The sequence below is a fragment of the Empidonax traillii genome, unplaced genomic scaffold, assembly GCF_003031625.1.
Source record: "Empidonax traillii isolate 1590-97213 ecotype Southwest subspecies unplaced genomic scaffold, ASM303162v1 scaffold467:size475155, whole genome shotgun sequence".
Classification (NCBI taxonomy): Eukaryota; Metazoa; Chordata; class Aves; order Passeriformes; family Tyrannidae; genus Empidonax; species Empidonax traillii.
In genome coordinates, this window is record NW_020955660.1 from 425,356 (window position 1) to 445,028 (window position 19,673).

General features: G+C 43.0%; 2 protein-coding genes across 6 annotated transcripts in view; one reads left to right on the plus strand and one right to left on the minus strand.

The window, feature by feature from the left end:
* LOC114063483 (uncharacterized protein F13E9.13, mitochondrial-like) overlaps positions 1-4,406 on the minus strand; it is a 35,561-nt gene extending 31,155 nt beyond the window's left edge. For all 4 annotated transcript variants that reach the window (XM_027895771.1, XM_027895768.1, XM_027895769.1 and 1 more), the window contains exons 1-3: positions 4,358-4,406; positions 4,178-4,253; positions 2,936-3,018 (exon numbers count right to left, since the gene is read on the minus strand). In XM_027895771.1, coding sequence (XP_027751572.1) covers positions 2,936-3,018; positions 4,178-4,253; positions 4,358-4,366 — 168 coding nt within the window. In that variant the 5' untranslated portion in view covers positions 4,367-4,406. The remainder of the gene's footprint in view (positions 1-2,935; positions 3,019-4,177; positions 4,254-4,357) is intronic.
* Positions 4,407-4,842: 436 nt separating this feature from the next.
* CCNE1 (cyclin E1) lies at positions 4,843-17,138 on the plus strand. 2 transcript variants are annotated; one of them, XM_027895777.1, is made up of 11 exons: positions 4,843-5,032; positions 5,109-5,199; positions 5,347-5,415; positions 11,675-11,817; positions 11,895-12,030; positions 12,832-12,978; positions 13,760-13,855; positions 14,209-14,343; positions 14,426-14,537; positions 14,623-14,780; positions 15,645-16,060. In XM_027895777.1, exons 1-11 carry the CDS (start codon positions 5,019-5,021, stop codon positions 15,765-15,767), a joined length of 1,224 nt encoding a protein of 407 aa, XP_027751578.1. In that variant the 5' UTR covers positions 4,843-5,018; the 3' UTR covers positions 15,768-16,060. The 2 variants fall into 2 exon arrangements, with proteins under 2 accessions (XP_027751578.1, XP_027751576.1); XM_027895775.1 differs by having other exon boundaries at positions 5,002-5,032; positions 5,091-5,199; positions 15,645-17,138.
* The last annotated feature ends 2,535 nt before the right edge of the window (positions 17,139-19,673 follow it).

Here is a 19,673-nt window from a genome sequence, read left to right on the forward strand (position 1 = left end):
AATACTAGTTTATTCTGTCTTGGCTACTGTTAAATTATTAGCATTTTGAATTCAAATTATCACTGTAGTTATAAGAGTAACAGGCTTAAAATTCTTTATTAAAAAAAAAAAAAAGTAAAACATAGTAGCAACTGTTTTAATATCAGCTACCGAAATAGCTACAGTTAGGAAACAGCAACCTGTAGTCAAATAATCTTTATGAATGCAATCAGAGGCAACTTATGCTCTATTTTCTGGCTAGAAAGCAAGTGCCAGCCAGGCTGAATGGAATTAATAAAAGTTAACTTGAACATATATTTTGCATCTTTCTTAAACAAAAGCAGGTACAAACTGGAGGGATTGTAATGCCCCATACTCTGCTGCTTACAAAATCTTGTCTAGGGAATTTCATTGTTTAGCAACACACAAGTACAAAGCGCATACATTTTGAGCACAGATGGCTTCCTAACTGAGCACTCACTTGTTTTCATTACTGTGCTCTAATATCACAAATTTTTCATATTTATTATGTTAAGCTGCTAATGTGTCAGACAACTCACCTTCCTCTGAATATACCAGGATTTACTTCCAAGCGCAATGCATATGGAACGAACAAGACCATATACTTCATTTTTCCAGGTTAACAGCAATTCAAGCAACTTAAGACAATAGGTAAACATCTAATAGCAGCAAATGGTTATGTATCCTCTTAAAGGCTATTGTAGGCAGCATTTGGAAACACTGTCAGTAAAAACATCCATGGGAAAAAAACCCTTTTTTAAGTTTTTCTAGCTCTTCTTCCACAAGAAAAACAGACAGCTTAACAGTTCATTTGGAATACTGAGCAAGAAACACAAATATATTCCCACTACAAAAGCAGGACAGTTTGGAAGAGGGGTGATCTCTGTGCAAAAGCTGGGAAGATCCTGAAATATTTATCATGAAAATCTGCATTTCTCTCAAAGTACCAGGAAAAACTAAAGAAGTGAATTGCAGAAAGGATTAGGCAACCACAGTGAACTTATAGAGGCTCTCCTGACATTTATAGCATTAATAAAGGATTTGTTTGTTATATTGCTGCAACACTATTTTGTACAGACCTTTAGAATAAAGACTGCTGTGGAATGCACAGTGGCTTTTACAGGAAATAAACTAAGCATAACTTTAAGCCCTGAGTTTGTCCAAATGTTTAGAGAAATGACTGCATTTACCTCATCTGTCTACCCGACAGGTAGGTTTAAAAATATATTTAAGTTCAAATAATTGCAGAATGTATTACAACTGCCAAAAAGATGAAGATTAAAAGCCAAAATAAAGTTTTATGTTAGTACTGTTTTAAAGCTTGTTTTAAAGCTTGTCTTAAAGCTGTTCCAGCTTTGTGAAGGCCAACAGTGGAAGTAACTGCTTCTGTACCCTCCCTCACCTTCAGGTGTACTTGGTGTCTTCCTCCTGCTGCTACAGGATTCATTGTGTAGTTATTATGTAAGGGAAATGGGTAAACAGGCAGTAGAATGTGGGGCAATGGCTTTATGAGTTATAGATTACTTGTGCAACCACTTCCTCTGACACAGGAAGACAGAGACTAGTATTTGCCACTCTTCTGATGTAGGTCAAATCACCTCATGGTGATATTGTAGCAACAAAATATAAAGTGACAGTACAGCAAACAGAGCTATTTCACACCTGTTCCTTCAGCTGGCATGAAAAGGAAGAAAACTTACTCATTCTGTTCAACTTGCAGTTAAGAGACTCTTCTAACTGGGTGGACATCTTGCACGTGCTCATCTGGTTCACAGGCACTGAAGCCCACCTATGTAAACATCATTCTACCACAGTGGTGCTTATCCTTTCAAAACAATTCTATTCTCAGCATTCTTGCCTAATTAGTGCTCTGCCCATAACCTACTTTGTGTGACTTGTCTTGCATTTTGACCTGGGTCTTTATAATTTAGACTAAGCTCCTGCATTCAATTTTGTTCCCTCTGTAAAGTATCACTCTAGTTTATACATTAAAATCTTTCACCCTGCTTGTTATTGAAGTTTTGCTGAAAACACCAGTGACTGCTTGTTCACCGAAGACATTTTCAAAACTCATACACCACCATAAAATGTTCACAATGCTGTGAACAGGTCAGAGAAAAAGCACATCAACACCCCTAGACATGGTGTAATGAAATGTTTAAAACATACCTGACCTTTCAAAAGGACACACACCTTGTTAAAATCTACTGACCTATGAAGATTACTACAGCACTTAAGGTTCAACAGCAATTCTGCCTCTTCTTGCCTCTAGCTGAGATTGGCATTATGAGCCTCCTCTTCTGGATGTGCAAAACAGAGGCATATGTGCTGCTGGGGGCCTGAAGAGTTAAAGAGGGCAGAGAAGGGCCTAAGCTTTATTTTTGCAGTCCCTGGATTATCTGTGTTATTTTGATACAGACACAAAGGTGGAGTGATCCTGCACCCTACAGGTGCCTGAGGTATGGATGCAGCATATCAGCTGTGCCCATGGCAATCCTCCAGGACTCCATGAAACCAGAGTGCTGTACAGAGCTAAAAATACACTTGCTTGTCAGACTGGATGGATGAAGCATTTTACAGCCAGAGACCTAGAATGCCACCAATAATCCATGCTGCAGTCCACTTTACTTTTTTTTCCTCTTACCCCTTCAATTGACTTGACTCTTAGAGATTGATGGTCATCCAACTTAACTTGAATTGTACAACTTGAATCTAAACTTTTTTAACTATTTTGGCTGCAAATGATAATTATTTTATGGGATTTTTTTTTTTTTTTTGTAATCTAGAAGGTGTACTTACTGTGTTGAAATAAAAGACGTGTATTTAAACATCTCCCTAATGCTTTTGGTGAAGTACAGGACCAATTAAAAATATTGGCTATGCAGAAGTGGTTTTGTTTAATGGCTGCCATAGGAAGAAGGAAACCAAAACTTACAATTCCAGCATCCCTGTAAGCTTCTGCCTCTTGACAAGCTTGATCAACGATCTGGGCCAATGGCAGAGAACTTCTTGGGGTCCCTGCAAGAATAATGCTGCATACTCCAGGGCACAAACCAAACACAGGGGCAGTGATAGCTCTTGGGTAGGACAGCTACAGGGATTGGCATGCTGAAATAGGGAGACATAGGGTAAACTTGCTAAAGGGCTGCTCTGTCTCGTGGTGACACACCTTAGTGACATCTCTTTCCTTAGCTGAACTTGGCACATCTGCTGTAACCATTCAGCTCCTAAATCTAATTCATACACCTGAGGAATGTCTGCTACAATACCTTATTGCACCAGGTCTGCTCTTAGCTTGCTATTCCTGCACTTGCTAGAGTTTATCCTGCGTTAGTGATGCTCTGGACAATACAACCTATGGGCAAGACCAGCCTCTAGGTCTGCAGAATACCAGTGCTAAACACCAGTGAGTTTAAAATCAGTTAAAGCTATCTTGAATCTGCAAAGCTGATTTTATCTGATCTTCAGCACATGTTCCATGGCAGAAATGAACACACATGGATTTTGTTGGAGTTCCATGAGTTTCCACTGAGATCAACTCCAAAGTAGTTTCTGATATTTAGGCTCCTAAATCAGGCAGTGTGACAGTCTGGAATGGGGGCTGTGCTGAGCTCTCTGACAGCTTTGTTAGATTTCACAGCGTGGGGAAGGCTGGACAGTGCCTGGGGGCTGCTTCTGGGAAAACGTGGAGCAGGGTGAGCTCTGGGCCCCAGCCCGTCAAGGTTGCTGTGATCAGCTCCGCTCCCCCTGAGCCCTTGGAAAGGGGGACGAGAAGGCCAGGCTAGCACAGACCCGCCTGCTGTCTGAGCTTCCCACTGTGAGAGCTCAATCCAATCTGTACTCTGTCCTAATGCCCATTGGTGCAGCTCCCTAACCACTGCTTCTTAAAACACTGAGCTCACCAATACCAAACCTTTGTTTTCTCAGTGTCGCTCCTTACGGGGATCCGTCTCCTGCCTTTTTTACCTCAGAAACGGGGAGATGCCCAAACTTAGGGCACTTCACAAGAGGCCCGTGGCGGCGGCTGAAGGGGCTGAAGAGGCTTCCAGCGGCGCGGGCTTTACTCGGGGGGCCGCAGTCGGGCCGAGGGGCGACACCGACGAGTGGGGACCCATCCTGGTCCCGGGTCGGGTCTGGGTGAGGATCCTGCCGGCCGTGCCGCCCGCCCAGCGCTTACCTGGCAGCGCTCCCACGTGCACCATCCCAATGACCGCCGCCTTCAGCCGCCCGAACAGCGCGGGCCGCCGCACGACCTGCGGGGAGGGGAAGGAAGGAGGGCGTGAGCGGAGCGGGGCCGGGCCGGGAATCTGGATCGGGATTGGGATGGGGATCCCGGTCTCGTTCCCGCTCCGCTCACCCCGGACATGTCCCACGTGCCGCGCTCTCAGCTTCCGGGTTCGCGTCAGGGACCCGCCCTTGGCCCCGCCCCTTTCCCCACACAGGCCCTGCCCTGACAGCCCTTAGTCCCGCCCCTTTCCGACACAGGGCCCCGCCCCGTCTCCCTTAGTCCCGCCCATTTCTCCCCGGCCTCGCCCCTCTCGTCCTTGGCCCCGCCCCGTTCGGCCCCGGCCCCGCCCCTCAGGCCCCGCGCGCGGGCCCCGCGCCGCTCCCGCGCGCGGGCGGCCCCGCCCCGCCCCGCCCGTCCCCGCGCGCGGGCCCACGTGCGCGGGGGGGGCGGCCCGCGCTCCGGCGCGCGGTTAAATGTCCCGCCGGGCGCGGCGCGCGCACGGAGCGGAGCGGCCGCGCCGTGAGGGGCAGGAGGCGCCCGGCCGAGCCCGCCCCGCGCTCCCGCCTCGGCCGGCCCCGCCGGCTGCCCCCCGCGCACCCGCCGACCACCCGCCGGCGCACCCGCTTCCCCCGCCCGGGAAAGGGGCCGGCGCGGCGGTGAGTGAGCGCAGCGCGGGCGGGCGGGGGGAGCCGGCGGGGCCGGCCCGTTCCGCGCCTCCGCCGCCCTTTGTGGGCGCCGCGTCCCGGGCCCGCTCGGCCGCGTCCCGTCCCGGCTGGGCCCGGCGGGCACCATGCGCCGGCAGAGGTGAGTGCGCCAGGCCGGGCCCCGCGGGCACCCCCGGGAGGATCCCGCGGCCGCTCAGCTCCCCCTCTCTCGGCAGTGACCGCGCGGAGGAGAAGGGCCCCGCCAGGGCGGACGGCGGTGCGGACGGGGCCATGCGAGCCCGCAAGAGGAAAGCTGATGTGGCCACGGTGAGTGCGGGCCGTGGCTGCGCCCGGGCCCTCGCCGCCTTTTGTTGGGGTGCGGGGCCATGCGCTGCGCTGGGATGTGCCCCTCGGGGACCGACAGCTGCTGGCCCCGCGGTTTGTGCTCCGGAAATTATATACTGCTTTTTGTAGTTCTTACAGGATCCCGATGAAGAAATTGCCAAAATGGAGCTGACTAGAAAAAAGCAGTGTGCAAACCAGGTAATTGATTTGGCTTCTGGTAATCTTATGTAGCCCTGTTATTGTTTTGCAGTGCCTCGTTATTATTGCAGACGTGGTGAAACACGTATGCAGCTGCCACATGGTGCACAGCAGTGGGCAAGGGAGACTGCAGGCCCTGGTGATGGAGCCTGTAAAACACTTCGATTCATACACGTTGCTTTGGAGTCTTTGCAAGAGACAAGGCCTGGTGTGTTGGTCTGAAACATGCTAATACTTCAGTATGTTTAACTGTCCAGGGATTGCAAGGGTGCACCTGAGAGAAGTCTTAATATGCATTTAGGCCTACTCTGCATCGACTTCTCTAGAGAGTTGCTAAAGTACAGTCATGTGCTCATGTAGCTTGCTGGCCAAACAGCAGACATTTCAGCATGTAAACAGAATCATCTCTTGAGGTGGTTCTCCTTGCAGTCATGTCTCTACTTTGTTACCTGGAAGAGGGAAGAATCCCATTACAAAAGGGTCATTATACTGACAAAGTTCCTGATTAGAACTTTGAAGTGTATTCTAGGTACTAATGGTGTGGTAAAATAAGCTTCATTTCTCTGTAGAATGAAGGGATAATTTCTTTAAAGTCACTGATGAAAATCAATCCTGCAATGGAGGTTGATCATGACCACTGCCAGTTTTCTCAGTAAGACATTTGAAATGATATGAGTTAAAAAGCGAAAACTACCTTTAGGGGTGTCCTCTAGTTCCCTTTGTGTGCTCTCTGTGTTCTTCAAAACAGAGATGCTTTTGGTATCTCTACTGCATGCCATGTTGGTGTGTGGTATTGAGAGCATGTACACTGAGATGCCCACTCTAAATAAAAGAGAGTAGCCTGTGTTCTGGAACAGGTTTATTGGTTAATTCCTCTCCTTTTTTTTTTTTTGTCTGCATGCACACACAGGCTCGCTCAGTCATTGTCACTGAGACTTGAGCCTGTCACTGCACACACAGGGTGATACTTAAGTTGCAGAAGTCAGGACCGGGCTGTGCAGGCTGCACTCATTTGGTACGCGAGGCTGTGCATAATGTGGCACATCTAACCAGAAGTGGCAGCTGGAAGTTCTAAGACTGAAGTGGTACCATAACAGATGGGCATCATTGTTTGGAATGGCCTCTGCTTGTTGCAACTGCGTACACTAGTTATCAGTCAACATATTAAGCAGGGCTCAAATGGTGAGCATTTAATGAGGGGATCTCTCCTTCCCTTCTGTCTTTCTTTTGCGCAGTATATTAAACTAATTTCTCACCTCTGACAAGGAAGAGCTGCCTGTCCTTCACCACAGCTTTCTCCTTCACTAAAAGATTCATTCTGTTTGAGCTGAGCAAGACCTTCTTGTGCATGTTTATTGCATAATAATAAGGTATTGCTAAAAAATCTCAAGAGGACCCCAATTTTACCTTTTTCCAGAAAGACAGTGGAAAGAAACTTGAAGTATGTTTTGCATACATTGACCTTCCACTTTGAAAGTAGATAAAGATTTCCAATTTTGTCTTCTTGTTTGTGTCCTTGGCTTGGTAACTGTTTAATGATACTTCAGGAGTGATAGGTAAACTAAAATTTATATAATTTAGGTGGTAGGCATTAAAAATGTTTACTTGGGAATATTCTGAGTTAAGCATAGAATGCTCGTGGGATTTGACCCTTTGATTCTGTAAACCATAAATAATATAGCTATCTATGTATCTTTCCCTTCATAGAGAAGGGTTTTTTTGTTGTGACAAAGTAGCCAGATTGTTACAGATCTGGTTAAAAAAGCTAACATTTGGCTGCACAGCAGCAGCTCTTCAGTCTATGGTGTGACACAAGCTATTCTCTGATATAAATTGCCATGGACCACTAATGAGAATATGTTTACGGTTCCAGCAGCAGTATAGCAGGCTTGTATGATAGCCAGGGCAATAGTTATTCTGTTGAGACACGACAATTCTAAAATGCAAGCAGCTATAAATCCACTGCAGCCCATACCACATGACTTGTACATTAAATAAATTGTTTACTGACACTAGTTTATCCACAAAGCAAAATATCATGGTCACATCCCACTTTATGACATCTTCATAGTCAATTCATTAGTTTGCTTCTGTGGAACATAAGGCCTCAGTTCTTAATTAGGATGCTGTTACCCTTTATGTGATGAAGGGTGGCTATATCATCAGGTCTGTGACAGCAGAATATTGCATAAATTCTGTGTTTGATTTTAGAGAACTGGCACTGCTGTAATTCTGCTAGCAATTCTCATATTAATTCTGGCTGCTTTCTGTGGATGAATACACTTCCAAGGCTCCATGTAAAACAAAGTTCATCTAACTAAATTAATCTGTGCACTTGTGATACAAATTACATGGCCACCTCCATCTGAAGTGGAGAATTGAATCTAGAAGTTAGTTTGTTTAGATGAAACTAACTAATGTTTTCAGGTGTAAAGGTGGAGTAAACTCTCAGGAAATAGTTTTGATCAGTTTCTCGCTAAACATTTTTCGGAATCTGATCTTAGTGTTGTCAAACTATTCCACCAACACTGGTTTGAAAATATCTTTGATTAATGTATATTAACTTCAGAAGATCCAATATAAAAAAACCAAAACAAATCCTGCAAAGAAACAACTTACAAGTCTTCAGACAAACAGATAAAGAATGTAAACTGTATCCAGGCTGAGAGCTTGACTTGAGCCTAATCTGAGTCAGGGTAATATTGTAGTAGAAGCTTCTGTACCATTGAGAAAGAATTAGATCAACTTAATAATGTGAGGTGCTCTTCTCTCTCCTGTTTATCAATTCTGGAATCCCTTTCCAATGGTGGAGAAAAACCGAATACTTTGAACTAATGCATCCTGTGAGTGAAAAATGGCTGGAGTTGTAGGTCTTAACTACTTCTGGTGGGCAAACAAGGGCTGTGGTCTAGTGATCGATACCAGTGTCTCTGTTACAGGGTGCTGCTTTTAGGATGAGATAAACAGGTCTGTCTACCTCCCGTTCCCCTGCCTTTGATTTTCATGCTGAGAATCCTCTGACTTAGCTGTTTGAATGCAGTTCTGAGTCATCTTCCTCTTCTGCTGCCCTCCATGTCCCGAGTCTGTGGAAGCTGCTTCTGGTGGCTCCTGGCTCACAGTGACATGCACAGGTGTCCTAGCAGCTTGTGTTCTTAGGAGTGGTTTCTTCACTGCCTGGCCTGTAAGCAGTGACCCCAGTGGTCATGACTGCTCTGTTTTGTGTCTGTCCTATATCCTGAAGGTTGCTCCAAAGATGCATTTCTATGGATGTTTGTATCAGTGAATGGTGACATGCTGCAGAAAACTGAGGCCTGATAATGTCTGAGCTTTAAAAAAACCCACCACTGAACTCATGGGTTTTCGTTGTTTAGAACTCCGATGGACTTCATATCACCTACCTTCTGCCCTTGGTGCTCCTCTCCTGAGGAACTTTCTCATATGCTCAGTTTAATTTCTCCAATCTGTGTCTCTGTATCTGAAATATTAGTGTGGGTGTCGCCAAGCTTTCCTGCTGGGCTCCACAGAGATTTGAAGAGGCAGTTTTCCCCACTGATTTTTTTGCTTGCATCTTACTTCAGCTCCTGTTTGCCTCAGAAATAAGCCCAGGACTGTAGTATCTCCTCTGTTACGCTGCACAGATTCTTGGTAACATCTTTGCTTTCTGACAGGTCCCTGCTTTTAAACTGGCTCTGTGCAAGCCCAGAGGAAGTTCTTAATGGTTTCCTCACACCCTCCCCACCCTAAACTGTTTCTTTACTCAGTGATGGCTCCTATTTCCTTACAGTTACAGTGGGATGTAATGCAGTTTCTTGATATTATATTTCTCAATTTTGATTGAATGTCTTGCTAAATCTGCTTTAGAGGCTCAAAAGTCTGATAATGCTCGTTCCCTCAGCTAGAATCTGTGTCAGAGTTTTGGTGTTCCCTCACCTACACTGATTCAGACTCATGTCACCCTCCCCAGTAGCCTCTTTCTTTTGAGGGCCCTACACATTCGTTTCCTCTTTGTCTCTAGCTAAGCTATATACTTTGTGTTGTTTGCATCTTTTCCCCTGGTTGTCTTGTAAAGTGACATTATGTAGTCAAAAACTTTGTTTTCCCCTTCTTCTCATAACACTGAAGAGGCTCTTGACCTTTACTTCTATTTTGTTATAGAAGATTCAGGGTGGTGAAGTCTTTTCAGTAACTGTTGTTGCATGTGGTATGTGAGGTGTCAACTTTGAGAACTTTGTGGAGCAGATCTCCGGTCCTTCAGAAGCTACTGGTGTAGTAGGCACCTTTAAATAGATATTATATAATATACTACTTTTCTGTTGGTTTGCTGATTAACTGATAAGACAGCACTTCTCCAAAGGCTGTTGGCAGCTAGGCTTGCTGTGCAATTTGGAGAACAAAGTGTGACTAAAGTCTAGTTGGGAGGGAGGACAAAAATTAACTGAAAGCAATGCTGATGTGACTCTTTCATTCAAATTTTCAGTTTGTAAGGAGTCTGTAATTTTTAAGATAAAGATACTATTCCCTCTTCTTGCCTTCCCCCACCCAAATACAATTGCGGCATAGCTGGGTATGTAGCTGTGCTAGGTTTGCATGTGGAACTCTAAGAAGAGGACTAAAAGGACTGATCTGTGTCAGTAACTCAAAGTACAAAACAGCCTTAGCTGTGAGCAAACTGAAATGTGGTTTTGGTTTCATAAATCCAGTGGTTTCAGCTTCTGAAGCTGGTGCAGGAGGTGCCCATTTTGGTGGGAAGTGATGTCATTTGTAGGAAGGACAGGGCAGAAATCAGGTGTGGAAGCTTCTTTGTGAGGGGCAAAGTTTCATGCAGTGTTTTGCTTATTAGCACCTAATGATTCTTCTGATTTTTTTTTGAAGTTTTTTCTAAGCACATTAGAAATCTTATTAGGGAGTTCTCTCCTTTCAGCAGGGCAGGACAGATCAGTTTGCAGCAAAATGGCTGACCTCACTGTTAAGCAGAAATGCCAGATTTTAATTTGCTTAGGCATGATGACATGGTGCTGGCTTTGTATTCTACTGCAAATAAAACAAGTAGTATTTTCCTGGGAAATTGTGTGACGTGTACAACAAGATCTTGTTTGAGTAAGACAGGAGAAAAGCAAACCTAAACTTAAGTTCTAGTCCAAATAAAAGTTAAAGGACATACAGGTGAAGAGCTGGATGTCTGTTTGCAGACCTTAGCGAAATTCTGCATATGAAATTGTCAACTTGATAGTTCAGTGGCAGTTGCTTAAAATGCACTTGCTTTATTCTGAAAACAATTGGATCGTAAGTGCTTTGGTCTTTTATTTTAACACTGCTAGATGAATAAGTAAGAAATTCTATAAACTACTGTTTTTCTGTGTTCACTATCTGAGATGGTTTACATGTAACCGTGACTTCAGGCATCCTATCTACATGTTCCTTAACAGAAATCCCAACCTCGTATTTGGGTCATAAAGTTCCATCTGCCTGTTCTTCACCTGAGAGCAAGTATGTTTTTGGTAAAAACAAAATGCAGTGTGACAATAGGAGACTGACTTGGATAGTCTTCCATGAAACAGTTGTGGTCTTTGAAAAGGGTGAATATTCTCCAGCTCTAGATGCAAATTTTCTCTACTCTCAGCAACAGCCAGGTACTCAGCACTGGAGAGGCCACACCTGTAGTGCTGCATCCACTTCTGGGCTCCCCAGTACAGGAGAGACTGGAACATACTGGGAAGAGTCCAGAAAAGGTCCACTAAGATGATTCAGGAACCAGAGCACCTTTCCTACAAGGAAGGTTGGGGGATCTAGAGCTGTTTAGCCTGGAGAAAAGAAAGCTAATGGAGGTTGTATCAATTGTATATAAATATTTGAAGGGAGGATGTAAAGAAGACGGAGCCAGGCTCTTTTCAGTGATGGGACAAGAGGAGATGGATACAAACTGAAGCACAAGACATTACCTCTGAACATCACAGAACACTTTTTACTGTGATAGTAACCAAGGATTGGCACAGGTTGCCCAAAGAGGCTGGGGAGTCTCCATCCTTGGAGATGCCCAGGACCATGTCCAGAAGGCTTTTGAGTAACTGGCTCTTGGTGACTCTGCTTGAGCAGGGAGGTTGGGCAAAATGAGCTCCAGAGGTACTTTGGAGCCTTTACCATTCCATGCAGTTTGAAGAGATGATCGTATAGCTTGTCATAGTTTTCATGCCATTGTCTTTTTTTCTACTTACAACTATTATCTAAAAATGCACAGTGTAAAATCTATTTCATTTATTAGATGTCCTGGAATAACATTCACGAGAATGCCCATATGCTAATTCCTACTCCGGATAAAGATGATGATCCAGTTAGCCTTAATTACTCTCGCTTTATACATCTGAGTGTTGTTCCAACCAGAGCCACCCCATTACCAGCTCTAGGGTAAGTGTGCTGCTTTCTGCTGCTACTCTGCCTTCCTCTTGGCTGATGATTCAAGACTAAACCTTGATCTGTCTTAGCTGGGCAAACAGGGACGACGTATGGAAAAACATGATAAACAAAGAAGAGACCTATGTGAGAGATAAGCTTTATATGCAAAGGCACCCTCAGCTGCAACCTAAAATGAGGGCAATCCTTCTAGACTGGCTAATGGAGGTAAGCTTTCCTGTGGTTGTGAGTGTTTCAAGTGTGCTTTTGTTGAAGTGCACTAATAACTGTCATGAGTGCACTTAATGATCTTTGCGTTTAGCTCCAGATACTTGTATTCATCTTAAATTTTGTCAATAAATCGCACCAAACTTTAAGAGTATATGATGTATTGAGTTGGTTTGCAAACTGACAATATATTCTGTTATTCATTTAGATTGATAGTGGATAATAGTCAATTTTTGCCTAACACACTGTAAGCTTTTTAAGGTCATGCTGCAGATCAAAGCTGGACAAATGATTATGAAAGTCACTGTAAGAGGGAAGGTGGGGTAGCTTAGAGATCAGATCCATCTCACAACCTTTTTATCCATTTTTGACATGTGGAATGTGCTACACCTCCTCTCTGTGAGTCTTTTTTGCTGTCTGGATGACTTGGTGGCATAATCTCTTAATTCTAAAGTACTTGTGAGAATTTGCTCTTTTGAAATGTTGGAATGATGCATCTTTGCAAAAAAATGAGGAACTAATGTTCTGACATTGTTGAAACATATGGTTGCATTTCCTAAAAGGGTTTTCCCTATGATCTTTTTTTTTTTTTTCTTGGAAGTTACTGTAGTGGCAGTCATCTTTATTCAAAGGAAACTGTGTAACTCATGCTCTTAGTTAACATGTTACTTCACAATAGCAGTGAAGCAGAAAGCAAATATGAATTTTAGATCTATCTCTAACTTTTTTTTAATACATGTATAGCATCTGGTTTTGACTCTTTAACAGTGTTCTTGACCTTTGCGATCTCTGTCTCCCCAGGTTTGTGAAGCCTACAAGCTTCACAGAGAAACTTTTTATTTAGCACAAGATTTCTTTGATCGGTTTATGGCAACGCAACAGGATGTTGTAAAAACACTATTGCAGCTTATTGGTGTCACTTCTTTATTCATAGCAGCAAAGCTTGAGGTAAGTACCTCCAGCTTTACTCACACATAAAAATGTGGGTGTACACTCATTGTACACTAGGCACATTTTGGCAGGTTTTATGGAGTTTGTTGCTATGACTTTTTCAGCTGGGAGACAGGAAAAAGGTCCTTTTTTCTTTTCAACACTCCTATATTTTTTTTTAGGAGGGTGAAAAATTGTACAGTGATGTTAGCTAGTTTTATCTTATTAGAGAATTCAGTGCTAGAATAAATCTAAAGTTTTAATTGCTGTTGCTAAATGAATTTTTAGCTGGCTGCTGTATACAGAGACCACTTGTTGCAGTTCTGTTGTCAGTAGAATACCTACTGCACAATAGTCTGAGCTATTCTTTATTTACTGGAACAAATTGAACTATTAAAATATGCAGAGCTTTTCAAGTTCTCACTGTTAGTCATTTAGGAAAGCTATTCTTCGATCTGCTCTTATCAAGCAAGAGATAAAAGGCCTTTTCTTTAGGATGTTTGAAAAAATCTGGATGCCAGTTATGATACAGTCACAGTGGTGCTGTAGTCAAACATAATGCAGTTTGTACTTATCTACCCAAAGTGAAAGTTAAAGGCTATGATGAACAAAAATCAGTGTCTATTAAAGGCATAAGAGAACAGCAGAATTTGGAAATGGGGGTGGTTCTTTCCCCTTCCTTGCTCTCTTTTGAAAGTGGGTTGTTCTTTTTATTTCTTTTTTAAATATTTTTTTGATTTAAGATGAGACTAGTTACATCCTATGGCACAAATCAAATACATGGTCTCCTGTCTTCCAGGAAATTTACCCACCCAAGTTGCACCAGTTTGCCTATGTTACAGATGGAGCCTGTACCGAAGATGAAATCATCAGTATGGAGTTGATAATTATGAAGGTACTATTTAAAAGTGGGATTAGTTCCACTTCAGTTTTTAAAAATGTATAGTATGATCAGACTAAAAGCAGAGCACCTCAGTTCATCTGATGTGGTGCTAAGAGGCACAATTTCTCTTATTAATTAGAAAACAGTATAGTAAGTGATCCAAAGCATCCTCTCGTATGTGTGTATTAACTAAAAGATTTGTTCCCCGACCCTGTCAGCAGGAAGAGGTACAGGAAAGGATATGATTAGTGTGTTTCAAAGATGCCTTAATCTGAGAGCTTCTGATCTGGAGTATACAAAGTTGCATGGTTTAGGTTAGGAGCTCTTTGTTGACACTGAAGTCTTGTGTATATCTGCTCTTTCAGGCTCTTAATTGGAACTTAAATCCATTGACAGTTGTATCGTGGCTAAACGTTTACATGCAAGTTGCATATTTAAATGAGCTTTACGAGGTAATGCTGCCACAATATCCTCAGCAGATATTTGTACAAATAACAGAGGTAAGACTGATTTCCTTCAAGTGCTGCTTCACCTGGAAAAGTTTTCTTCTGCTATGCTCATTAAATATGTATTGTCTCCTAGCTCTTGGATCTCTGTGTGCTGGATATTGGCTGCTTGGAATATACATACGGAATACTTGCAGCTTCTGCTTTGTATCACTTCTCTTCGTCTGAGCTGATGCAGAAGGTTTCAGGTACTGGCATTTATAAACTATGTCTGATGTATTGACAGTGATTATGTCTTCCTTCAGGCAGATAAGCATGTGCCTTGTCTTCCAGGTTATGAATTCTGTGAGATAGAGGAATGTGTGAAATGGATGGTCCCGTTTGCGATGGCCCTAAGGGAAGTAGGAAGCTCCAAACTCAAACACTTTAGTGGAATAGCTCCCGAAGATTTGCACAATATACAGACGCACATAAACAGCTTTGATTTGCTGGTATGGATGAGCATGATGGGGACAAAATCTGTCTGGGAAATCTCTGAAGTCTTGTTTCTTCTTTGGTTAGAACATGCAGTACACTTCAGGGAAGCATTATCAGGTTGATGCTGGGTGTATTTGGATGACAGGAGGCATAAGGTTGGACTTCAGTTCCAAAATTTTGGGGACAGAGACTTGTCTTGGGACTGACTTGTTCAGTATTAAGTTTAAAAAGAGGATTGTAATCTCAAATGGCAGATAATTACCCTGGAAATCAGAAGTGTATTTCTACCCTTTGGAGTATTTTAAATACTGTGTATTAGACCTTTCTCTAGGAAATACAGATAATCGAGTCTTCTTTGGTGATAAAGGGAAAAACGAAGACTGATCACTTGAGACTGATCTTGTGGGAATGTTGTGTGACAGTGGTAGCTGACAAGCAGTTGAGCAAGAGTGGTTTTTTAGTGTGAGAATCTTGCAGAGGATCAAAATCTTGTCCAACAAATTGTGGTTAATCTTAGCTATTGGGGCTGTTTTTCTCATTGGGTTCTTTAATTGTAGTAGAAGTTAAAGTTTGTCCTCTTCAGTTTCTGGATTTTGCTTTCTTGAAGGTACCAGAATGTTTGTATCTTATGAATACCTAATGCTAATCGTCAGATTCCAAAAGTTAATAATAATAATAAGTACAATACAACTATAGTTATAAGACAACTGCAAGTAACTGTTTTGTACTGTGTATGATTTATCAGTTACTGTTAGAGAGGTTTGATACAGAGATGCATTTCCAGATGAGCAGTCTATCAAGTTATGAAACACTGAATTATATTGTTCTGTTGCATAGATACACCAAAGTAAAGATTCCTTTTTTTCCTGTACTTTCAGGACAGAGCTCAAGCAAAACAAGCCATATTGGCTGAGCAAAATAGGACTTCACCTTTCCCTACTGGTGTACTTACACCACCACAAAGTAGTAAGAAACTGTCTTCTGGATTACAATCAATATGACTTTGGAAACTGTTGACAGACAGTTTTGCTGAAGTGCCTGTTCTGCTGGTTTTCGCTCCTGCTCCATTACAGAAATGCTGCCGGTGAAGTTCATAAGCTTTTATGGAATCTGAAAAGGAAACCTTGCTTTCATGTGACAGAAGAGTTTCTCTATTTGAAATAGTTTTATTGAATGTTAAAATATTTTTAAAGAGATGGATCAAGTACACCAGCCACTTGAAAGAACACCGAAGTGTGCTCCAGATGCTGCTACGGAGGGTGATGCTTGATCCACCGTTCAGAAAAAGGGCTTGAAGTTTAAATTAGTTCCTGTCCCTGTTTGTCCTTTGGGTAATCTGTCCCCTAGTGATAAATGGGCAAAATTTGCTGTGGAAGACAACATTTCAAAGCCTCTTTTTTGAATGGCTGGCTTACAACTTGATGCCTTTTAAAAAACTTTTTATTGTAAAAGCTGCTATGTGTCTGTGTATTCATTTTTAATAAAAATGCTGTCTAAGACAGCTGGTTTTATGTATACTTTTATTTTTCTTTTAATTATGATCAGCTAAGGTTTTTTCAGACTGTGACCACTAGTAGTGTGGGAGTTGGGGATGAATAATGTGGTAACTATTGCTTTATTTATTTACCACTATTGGCTTATCAATTGAAACCTTTGTTTTGGGTTCTAAGGTAAAATTGTCATGTTGGGCTACTTGGATTTCCACTAGCCAGATGCAGGAGGCTAGGGAGGGGATAATAAACATGACAAGTATATCCTTCCACAACACACTTGTAATCATCAGCATATTGGGAAATTCTTGACTCATTGTCTGGCTTGTTACCCTTTTGTGATGGTTAATGAGAGGTGATCAGCAGGAAAAGTCTACCTCTTAAAACATAATCTTTGAAATATTGGGATTTTGGCATAGTATCTGTGAAAATAATCATCTGTGCAAAATGAAATTCTGGAGAGATGTGTGCCTTTTTACAGGAAGGTCCTTGGTCTTTGCAATGCCTGAGAACCTCAGAAGTCCTAGCAGGACATTTTCTGGAAAGCCATGGTTCTGGAGAAGAGGGGAATACAGAAATAATTGGTTGCCTGTTTTTTCTTGTGATGTTTGCTTTGAAGGACTGTTCAACAATACTTAAAGCTGTTATGAGACTACCAGAATTCATCATGACCTGCTGCAGATAACTTAAATGCTACAACACTTAATACTTCAGGAAGCTCCTACTCTGTTAGTTAGTTTTTCTAAACATTAGTTCCCAACAAGGCTGCTTTTTATTATTTTTTTGGTTATTCTCCCTCTTTCTCTTCCCTGACCCAGTATTCTGATAAATGTTAAAGCTTTAATGTAATAAAAATGCCTGTGGTAACTAAGGGTAAGCAAATTATTTGATGCTGCTGGCTTTTTTTACCTTGCAATGAATGGTTGTAAGTCCTGTGCTAACAAAGTAAGTGTAAATGTGAACTGAACAAGTTTGCTGTTGAGGGTTTAATTTCTCAGAATTACATGTCCTAGACAAAGAAATTCCTATTTGCCAATTATTGAAAAAGTTTGTAACATTGAAGGACTTGTCAAGAAATATTTTGGTATTTTGTCCTTAAATTTAGAACACAAAATGGGGATGGGTGGGGGAAACAGTAACTCTCCTGAAAGGTAGTCTCTAGGTTTAATTACTAAATCACCAGGCAAGCTTCAGTACTAATCCTTTTGCTGTCGCTTTTCAGTTCTTGGTCCCTTTCACCTGTTTCACAAAAGAAATTGGAATTGTAACTGGCATCTTAAAAATGAGGATTGCATTTTTAACTGTTCCAGAAAATATTCTGCAGTAACATTACAGATATGGTGAACTCCAACTTCCTGTTTATGGTAAATATTAACTATGGTTCATACGTGTGCAAGAGTGAATGCAGGCGTTCCGTGGGTTCTCTGGGCTGTGTGGGAAATCAGGATCTCAGATATATAGATGTATTTATATATATATATAAATGAATGAAACTGTTCGGATAACAGGCCTCTAAATTTGATCTTCAGAGATCCTGCTAATTTTATAACTCTTTCTTGTCTGAAAGGTCAACTTGCTTTTATTCCTATTGGAAGCAGTCTGTTCCGAGCATGGAGATCAGGGCTTTGCAGCTTCCCAGGTAAGAATGCAGTCAACGTGCCAGAGATGCAGCTCTTTCCACATGGGGTGACTTACCTCGAGAGCTGTTTTCTTGCTTTCTCTTTTATCTCCATTTCTGGTTGTCTTGCAACACACGTGGATACTGTGTCTGTCTGAGTGTGGTTCTGTCTTTCTACAGTAGCTTTAAAAAAAATTATGCAGGAGTTGCCACAGGCTGAGAAACATTTTAGGGAGGAACCATGCAGCTGAGTGTAAGGAAGACGGTTGTCCCTATTGGAAAAAACAAACAAAAAAACCACCAAGTCCAAGAAGGAGTTTCTTCCATATCTGCCTATGGATCCTATTCTCCTAAATTCTCTCTGATCCTGGCCCAAGCTGGCTCGGGGAGGCAAGGGGGCAATTCTGCCTGGCTAGGTAAGAGAAAAGGGTTTGGTGTGTTTATAACTGGGCTAAAGTTGGTGCAACAAAGTTGGTGCAAAGCTAAAGTTGGAGCTAATATCAAATAATGTGTTCCTGCAAGCTGTCTTTGACTCCTCAGTGTGTTACCCTGAGAGGTGGGAGGGGGCTGCAGGGAGGACCGCTGCAGGGTGATGCGGGAGGCTCGATGGCACTGGGCAGCCCTGAGAAAGCAATTTAGCTGAGCAGTGCTGCACACTCCAACTGGAAAATGTCTCTCTCTTTAATAGCTACAGACCAGCATAAAGCATGCTCCAAAGTAAATTGAATTTCCAGTAACCCAGGTGGCATGTGATTATCTTCCTCCTCCTGAAAGGTTTGTGATAACGATGTATCAAACCCTCACCTTGGTCTGAAAGCTGGGGGCACTGGAGAAACTGAACAAGAGAATCGAATCCAGTGCTAATTTTTGTATCATTGCTACTATAAAATGGGAAGTTGGTGGTGGCTGTGGCTGTATTGAAGGGAATGGCCCCAAATGAGTAAGCTGAGGCTGCAGCTGGGGAGGAGGAGCACTGGTGGGCAGAAAGGATGGAGGTGTGGTGTTTCCCACTGTGAGTCTGCCAGATACTCGGTTTGGAAGTGCTGTAGCTACCTAACAGCAGTTCATGGAAATAGTTCTGCATAGCTTGTCTGCTCTAAAGCAGGAGGATGGTCTCTCTGTGGCTGTCTGCCCCTTTCTAGGTCTCAGGTCAGCATCTCCTCTTGGTTGTCAGGAATTTCAAAGGAGAGGGTTTGTTACACCCCTGACTGCTCGAGGTGGAGCCCACGGGAGCTGCAGGTCCTGCAGGTTCTCGTGGCCTGACTCAGGTTTCCCTCCATTCCTGGGTGCTGTTGCCTTCCTGTTCAGCACAGCTGCCTCCTCTCCCAGCAGCAGCAGCCTGAATTCAGGCTGGGTGGAACACTCCCTTCGACCAGGCTGTGACATTGGACCCTGTGCAAGTTACAGCAGCGTTCCCTCCTGGGGGAGGAGTCAGGGCACCTGAACGTTTGCTTGGGAGTTGTCAAAGGCCACAGTGGGCTTTCTTCCCGGTTGGAATGGCAGGAACACCCAATCAGGGCACTGCAAGGTAAAAGTCTTAGGAAATAATCAGGGGGGTCAATGTGCAGTGCAGCAGGGTTGACAAGTGCGCAGGTTGACATTGGATGGAGCCACCTTACCTTGTTTGTCGGCATAAATCTTCTGTTCTGGAACTGCTTCCTCTAGGTGTTTAACAACGTGCATTTAATGCATCAGATTACTCATACCCTCATCTTCCAAAACTTCCTCCCTCACAATCCTTTCCCCTCAAAAAAAAAAAAGGGAGACACTAGCATATACTGTGAAATAACACAGGTTAG

Bases quoted from the DNA above. Each gene is read 5' to 3' on its own strand.
- CCNE1 (XM_027895775.1), top strand. The intron at 5,416-11,674 runs GTAATTGATTTG...TTCATTTATTAG, and splicing joins AAAAGCAGTGTGCAAACCAG to ATGTCCTGGAATAACATTCA. The intron at 14,781-15,644 runs GTATGGATGAGC...CTGTACTTTCAG, and splicing joins TAAACAGCTTTGATTTGCTG to GACAGAGCTCAAGCAAAACA.